The sequence below is a fragment of the Poecilia latipinna genome, unplaced genomic scaffold (assembly GCF_001443285.1).
Source record: "Poecilia latipinna isolate Pla-1442-1.1 unplaced genomic scaffold, P_latipinna-1.0 Scaffold145, whole genome shotgun sequence".
In the NCBI taxonomy this organism is placed as follows: Eukaryota; Metazoa; Chordata; class Actinopteri; order Cyprinodontiformes; family Poeciliidae; genus Poecilia; species Poecilia latipinna.
In genome coordinates, this window is record NW_015112761.1 from 370,490 (window position 1) to 378,417 (window position 7,928).

Sequence of the window (7,928 nt, forward strand, 5' to 3'; positions counted from 1 at the left end):
TTTTATTAACTTAAAGCCCTCAAATAAATAAACGATTTTAATACAGGAGTTAATGTTTGCAGCAACAGACCTCAGCTAGCTTAGCTGCTAGCTGGCTTACCGATTAGGTAACCTTGTTCTGGCAGCTTAAGCTCCAGTTACAGGTAGATTCTTGAACCTTCTTGTCGTATCTATTTAGAAGTTAAGGAAGCAGAACATATTTTAAAAATATTTGCCTGATAAATTTTGCAACGTAATACCTTCACCGAGCTAGCTGAGTTAATGTTAGCATCTTTTGGCAGCAAGTTAGCACCGTTAAGCTAAAGATTTCTGTTGCGAAGTTGACCCTTATTTTTCTGAAAATTTGTCTGTTTTAAAAAAGAAAACTTTAAAATGATGCGAAAATATATTTTCAAGTTTTAAAAGATATATTGAAGTAATTGCATAAGTTATGTTGCTAAGTTTATTTTAAAAATTGATCCATTTCCATCGTTTTTTTTTATTTTATTTTTTTTTTTTTTACTTGGATTTTGTCTTGCTTACTCAAGACAATAAATGTTTTTGCTCAAAGGCTGAAATGTTCTGGTTAATCCGACAGCAGTTTCTTTTTCCCTTTTGTGAGTCAGTAGATTTAATTGCGGTGTAATTCTTCTGCCCCCAAGTTAGTTTCAGTCTTATCTGCTGTGAGATTTCTGCAGCTATTTTGCAAAGTAAAATAGCTGCAGTAAGTAGCATGACATATTGCTGCTTCTTTAGTTTCTGTTTTCAAGCAATAGGAGTTTGCTCTTATTATTATTTCCGCTTTTAGCCAGGTAGCCACAAGCGTGCAGCAACATGTGGGGGAGGTACAGTGCTTTGTTGGTCTTTTCTCAATAGAGCTGGAAAAATGTAAATTATTCCTGCTTTGGGGAATATTTATTCACGTAATAAATAAAAAAATGTATCCTATGGGAGACTAATAAATGATCTTTGTCTAAAGAAAAAAAGCTCAGAAATTTCCATTTGCGATATTTATTGTTTGGACCAAAAACTGGACAATTAAAGTCATCTTTTTGAGTTTGGGACAATTTTGTCTACATATACTTAAGTGAGATTTTATGTGTTTTATTTATTTATATTGGATATTTAAAATGTCTTCCAGTTCGTGTTAAATGTTCATTAGTTTAAATTTTATTGATCCTTGAGAAGTTGTTCTTGGATTATTTTGACATTACTACTATATCAAAACAGCAATATTATAGTTTAACTGTAACTTTGTAAAATCTTGGTTTTCCAGAGCACTAGCTAGCAGTCAGCCTACTTTTACTTAAAGATTGCTTTGTAAAATTCAGCAATAGGGAGTTATGGTGTTGTAATCTCTTTTAATAGGGATATGAGCGTCCCAGGTACAGATGATGACATCAGCGCTCATTTCTCAGTAGATTGCTGCTGATTGAAGGTTTACAGTTAATCTAGAGAGCATAGCATTGCTGATCAAAGAGCTTGCAGCTGTTTGTCAGGAAGTTGTAGAGTCGCATGTTTCACACTTTTAGAGCCAAAACAGTAAAACTGACGCTGCAGAGGTGAGATTAATGGCTAATGCAGAAACCATTCAAACATCCAAGTTGTTGAAGGCAGGAAACGTATAATGTTATAAATGCATATCTGTTGCTCTAAATATGTGATGTTGGTCATAAACTTTAGTGCTTGTAATTGTCCCAGATCTGCTCTCGTATGACTTTTTGTTTTGACTTCGTCTCCACCTGACCCGCACAGTAAACATTTTTTCTCTCCATTTAAAAAAAAAAAAAAAAAGCGGGCTATAAACATAGGGGAAAGTTTGACGCTTTTGTGTATTTTTATGTTTTTGCTACCTGGAAATTCTTTGAAGCGGCTGAGTTGATGACAGAGCGTGTTGGTGAAACCTTATCGGTTATCTAAATGAACCTTGTCCTTTCTGGTAACCTACATGCAGGCTTTTAGTGCGCAGTATCAGTGGACTTTGCTGCAACTGCTGCACATATTCAGTTTTTAAACCAGTTCAAGTTTCATGACTGTCTTTTTACTGGTTCAAAGAGTCATTTTGTAGGTTTTTTACACGACTCTGAAACCAACTTTGTAACTTTGATTGGCGCTGTTTGCTAATCTGCTGACAACAGTGTCTGTGTTGCCTGCTGCACCGTTTTAGCTCTTTTCACCCACAAAAGGAGAAGCGGGACTATAAAATCTAGCACTTGGTTTGTTTTTTTAAAATCATTCTTCAAGGTGGAACGTATTAACTCTTTTTCACGTTTTGCCATGTTAGACTTGGTCTAAAATTAATTTGAAAATAACCCATAATTCATCCCGTTGCGCTAACAAATTTTGCTGGATGATAAATTGTCCCAGAAATTATTGTGATAAATGATAATATTATTGTTTTGAGGCCATTTTCAAGCATAATGATGGGGGGGGGGGATATTTTAATCCTAATGAACATTTAACACTGGAACTGGAAGACATTTCAAATATCCAAATTAAATAAAACATCAAATAAAATTAATTATAAAGTCTCTGAAAACTAAATTGTCCTTCAAAAGAAGCTAGTTGAGGCCAAAGCACTAAACTGAAAACTTTTGTCATACAGTTTTTGAAAGCGTGAGAAAAAACGCCAACTCATGCAAATGAAAATTATTGAGCTAATTTTACTTTATCATGCAATTAATTGATTTATTGTGACATTCCTAACCACAATCAGAGTACAAAGATAATTTCATACATTTAAAGTAAATTTAGTTGCATTATATTCTCTGCTTTGACGCTCAGAATTGACTGAGTGCTTCAGATATCCGCTGATCGTCTCTAAGATGATTGCATTGCAAACACCACTGATTGAAGGTGATTTGGAAAGAAAAATACTTATTTACATGAAGTGCAGCAGCTGACGGTGCAGAAACTAACCAATAAAGTCAAAGAAAGTGTCTGTAAACCTCTGTTTGCTAGAACACAAATCTGTGGAATGATGTGTAAAAATAAATAAAAGGCAGCAGAAAGCGCTGTGGTCTTCATTATTCAGAAGCGGAAGGATTTTGAAGATTTCTCCTTAGATCTGGTGACAAAGTGGGTAATGATAGAGGAAGAGGTGACCGCTGGCTCGTGGAGGCTGAATCATCCAGCCATTCAGTGAGCATTTCTCCAGTGACTCATTTATGGAAGCGTGACCAAACAGAAACTAGGCTTCACAAACGGCAGGAAAATCACATTAAAGATCTGATTTCAAGCATAAAACCTGGAGCAGGCATGTCCAAAGTTTTTGAAACAACTGTGATGTTAAAAGAAGTAAAAAAAAATGTCATGAAAAATGTAAAAACAAACTAAATGCGTAATACAGCTCTGGAATAAATGAAGAGCCCGCAGCACTGAACCCCATTGAAATCCTCCTGGTTATTCCACCACATGCTGATTTCTGAGTTAAAACATCAGTATTGTTGTTTCTAAATTAATATAAACTTGTTTTCTTTGCATAATTTGATCTCTGAAAGCACAGAATCTTTTCTGTTATTTTGATCATTTTAGCATGGCTTATTTATTTAGGTCTTTGTAAAATGTTTGCATTAAGACTTTATAGTTGGTGTTCAGGTGTTGATCTTTCAATAACGCATAGTTATCAACTGATATTTTCAAATTTCCTGCCAACTTTAACCATTTTTTAGCTCGAACACAGCAGACCGTTGCATGAATGACTGCAGCACTCAACCACCGAGCTCGGCATGTTTTCTGGGGAAACCTCGACATGATAAATTAAAACAAACTCAATAATTTGCATGATTTTTTATCATTTTTCTTTTTTTTTTTCCTACCAAAATCTATGATAAAAGCTTGAGTCTGGTGCTTTGCTATCAGTTAGTTTCTTTTGTACATTTATAATGTCTTCCAGTTCCAGTGTTAAATGTTCATTAGAATTTAAAGTTTATTGATCTTTGACAATATGTTCAAAAACAACGTTATCGTTTATCGCGATATCTTCTGGGATAATTTATCATCCAGCTGAATTTATCAGGGCCGGCCTAGATAAAAGTCCCTCCTTTTTACTGCTGTTAAAAAAACTTGTTTAATAGTTGCACCCAATTCTACTTTGTGAAATTACTTGATGTTTGTCAGACGACGGTTGATTATCTGTCATGTTTTACTGTCACAACTTGCAACAGCTTTAATAAATCTGTAAACATTTTTGTAAAAGTTACAAACTTCAGCAGGAAAACTGAAATATTTTTGAATAAATCTGTAATGTACAGAACTTTGTGCCGCTAATGTAATTTATTTTTATTGTTTTAACCAAAATAACACATCGTTTTCCTTTCAGTGTCTCATGGCATTGAGGTTGAAGTCAAGAATGACGACAAGTTGTGTCTTTATGCCAATCTGACCGTCAGCTTCTCAGTCACCTATGAAATTGCTGATAACAAGGTGAGCCACTGTACTTTGACTACACCAGTCTACTGTTTTACAGCCCTTTGGGAAGGCGCTGCTGCTTTCCTCTTATCATGCGCCTGAATCACATGGTTGTCACATCACTGAGGAAGCGTGAAAAGGGGAAACAACTGAGGTCACGACAAGCAGCAGATTCTTGCTGTTCAACATTTTCTTTAGTCAGTTTTCCTCATGTACATCCTTCCATTGTTTTGTTGAGTCATTTCACTTCTGGATTTCAAACGAAACGTCAGAAATCCTTCATTCAATCTATTAAGGAACAATTTAAATCTCAATGGCAAAAGTTAAAGTGTTAAATGTAAAGCTTTCTTTACATGACTCGCCTTGAAAAAGATGAACTGCTGGGGTTTTAAATGGATTAAAGACACAGAAAGAATAAATGTTTTTATTGCATAAGCCGATGGCGTAAATGTTTAACGATTTAAATCTCAAATTTTACTTTGTGTTTGGGCCTAAAACTGAAGATGGTTAACAGAAAAAGTAAGAAAGATAATGTTTGGTTGTATTGCTGAAACGATTAATCGATTATTGCAATACTTTTCATCTGATTTAGCAATTGATTAATCATTAAGATTCCAAAACCCACTGTTTGTGTGAAACATAGAGGTAGTAAATGGAAGCAGCTGAAAGTCTCAACTCTTTCTACACAGAATCTAAGGATGCATTGACATGAAAGTTTGGGATAATATCAATATCTGATATTTGAAAATGCTGATATTCATTCTCTGTTTGAGTCACATTCCTTTAGTTCTCTGATGTCAAGACGACCAACATCGATATTATTGGCATTATGTCGTTAATCACTGAAAATCCTTTTTCTTTTGAGGAATGATTTCTGTAATGCATCAGTCATTTGGCTCAGACACTGGGAAGAAGACAAGTGCAAATAATTATCAGGAAAACGATAGGAACTTTGTTTTTTATAAAAGCAGTTATAGATTTAATATTAATGTGGCTCTTGGATGTCAGCAGAAAATCTGTTGTGGAAAGAAAACAGGATTTTCCTTTTCCCTGATGAGTTTCATTCTCACAACAAACACGTGGATTTTCCTGGCTTATCCGGCTGCTGACTTCCCTAAAGCTACCGGTCACACAGTGGCATGAACGGCGCCATTCTGGGGTCTCAACCGTATTTTATTTTCCTTCTCTAAAGACAAAATTACAATTGTTTTACACTCCTGGGGCAAAAATACTTTTAAACATGTGGTGTGAGAAGAAATCTGTTTCTGAATTTGTATTTTTGCTTTGATGATGTGAAGGAAAAACAAAACTTTACATCAGTTTAGAATAAATTCCCTGTACATTCCGACTCATGATTACTAATCAAATTTAAAAATTGCCACTTTCTACAGATTTTTACATATATATTTAAAGTATCCAGTTCCTTTTTTATAATGAGAAAGTAATAAATGTATTGCCTAAAATGCAGCATTCCTATAGTGAAATATTTGAACCAGCTGAAGGTAAAACTTGAAGTTTTGTGGAAAACATGTTTACAGACTGATGCTTTTATCTTAAATGCAATTTTTAAAAATATTTTTGTACAGTTTGACTTAAACACAGCTCTGAATATGTTTTTTTTTTTCATCAAATTGACTTATGTTTGAGTTTCCAGTCACAATTGATTACTAAATTGTCAATTATTTTAGGAAAAATACATTTGCCAACAAAGATGTTTTTCTCTTAAATACAATTTTTTAAAATATTTGGTACAGTTTTGATTTAATTGCTCTGTTACCAGTGGCAGATTCCTAAAGATATAAATGAAAATGTTACTATTTAAAGGGTTCCAGTAGTAAGGAATCAAAAAGGGTTATAAATTTATGTGGAATAACGTAAAAATAAAATTGTTACTGTGAACAATGGTCTCGATTTTAGATTCCACTTTATTGGCACATTTTTTTTTCTGTCTTTAATGAACTTTCACTGCTGCATTGTTTAAAAACTTTATTAAAATACCACAGCACTGCTCAGCTTTCTGCAGGAAAATGAAATTTGTCAATAAAAGATGTGAAGTCAGAGACGGTTGAGATCAAAGAACAAGGAAGTACAAAGGAAGTTTATCAACCAGCAGGAAAACTGGGTCAACAGGGAATAATTAGGTCAGTCTGAGGAAACATTTTGTCGTATTTATTTACAGAAGAGCCTAAATGAGCCAACAAAAGCACAAGATTATTATTTAAAGTCGAGAGCTTTGCAAAAGTTAAAATTCTGATGGGTTTTGTTCAGGTAAAGGGGGGGAAGCAGCCATTTTTTTTTGTTTTACATTAAATAAAATTATACCATCTTTACTGAAAATGAAGTTTTTATTGCATTTTTGATGTTAAGTTGACTCTAGATCTAAGAATCAGATTGTTTGACATTTCTGTAATGATTCTATGCTCTGTTTCAGAACAAAACTGTTTCATTTGAGCTTCCTGCCAATGCATCATCAAAAGGCAGCCATTGCAGCGACATAAACTCTGCTCTGAAGCTCAGCTTTCTGGACGGACACTCCTGGAGTGTGAATTTCTCCCTGAAAGACAAAAACTACCAGGCAGACACCATGACCTTCGTTTACAACCTCAACGACTCAAAAGTCTTCCCGGATTCTTCATCCAATGGTAACGCCGCCTGCTTTACATGGCGCCCCCTATGGAGCATGGGGGGAATTGTTTTCTTTTGCGTTACTTGGCAATAAATTGGCAAATGCAGCCTGGATGTTGATTTGAAATTGCACACAGACTCAGTTTGGTGCAGAAACTCATTGAAAATGGATTTATTTCATATTTATGTAGAGATGGAAATGTGCATGAAAACGTCTCGTTAACCTTTAGACTAACAGACAACATGAAAATAACTTCCAAATAGCTCAGATGTGTTTTATTCTTTCTTATGAAAGTTTCTGTCTTAGAAGAGAAAATCTATGTTTGACCTGTTCTGATATAAAACATGCATGGAAAAAACCTTGCAGAAACTTTATGTTGTAGCAGAAAAACTTTCAGAATTCAAGCTGCTGTGTGAACTGGTTCGTATGTTATTGTGTGGGAATGGGATACTCTTGTACGGAAGACTATAAGGGGCTCTGAACATTTTTTTTTTTTTTTGACTTTAATCTCAGTTTCTGACTTTTCTTCCTCAGAATTTTGACTTTCTCAAAATTCAGACATTTTTCTTAAAATTTTGACTTTCTCAAATTAGTTTTTCACTGAATTCTAACTTTTTTCTTAGAATTCTGATTTTTCTCAAAATTTTGGCTTTAGAGTTTTTTGGTCTCAAAATTTGGACTTTCTCAAAATTTAGATTTTTTTTCTGCAAATTCTGACTCTTTTTTTTTTTAAATTGCAGAGTTCTGACTCTAATATCAGAATTTTGACTTTCATCTCAAATTTTTGACTTTCCTTTGAATTCAGATGTTTTTTTCCTCAAACTGTTTTTTTTTTTTTTTTTTTGTTCTCAAATTTTGAATTTTTTTTTTCAAATTTTGTCGTTTTTCTTTTAATTTTGTTTTTTTTTTTATT

The 7,928-nt window shown here is 33.9% G+C and overlaps 1 protein-coding gene and 1 long non-coding RNA gene across 5 annotated transcripts in view; one reads left to right on the forward strand and one right to left on the reverse strand.

The window, feature by feature from the left end:
- LOC106945464 (uncharacterized) overlaps window positions 1–7,928 on the reverse strand; it is a 19,646-nt gene that overhangs the window by 3,297 nt on the left and 8,421 nt on the right. The gene's annotated exons all lie outside the window — the stretch shown is intronic.
- Window positions 1–7,928, forward strand: part of lamp2 (lysosomal-associated membrane protein 2) — a 21,919-nt gene that overhangs the window by 443 nt on the left and 13,548 nt on the right. For all 3 annotated transcript variants that reach the window (XM_015029155.1, XM_015029157.1, XM_015029156.1), the window contains exons 2-3: window positions 4,301–4,404; window positions 6,821–7,031. In XM_015029155.1, the coding sequence (XP_014884641.1) occupies window positions 4,301–4,404; window positions 6,821–7,031 (315 nt within the window). The remainder of the gene's footprint in view (window positions 1–4,300; window positions 4,405–6,820; window positions 7,032–7,928) is intronic.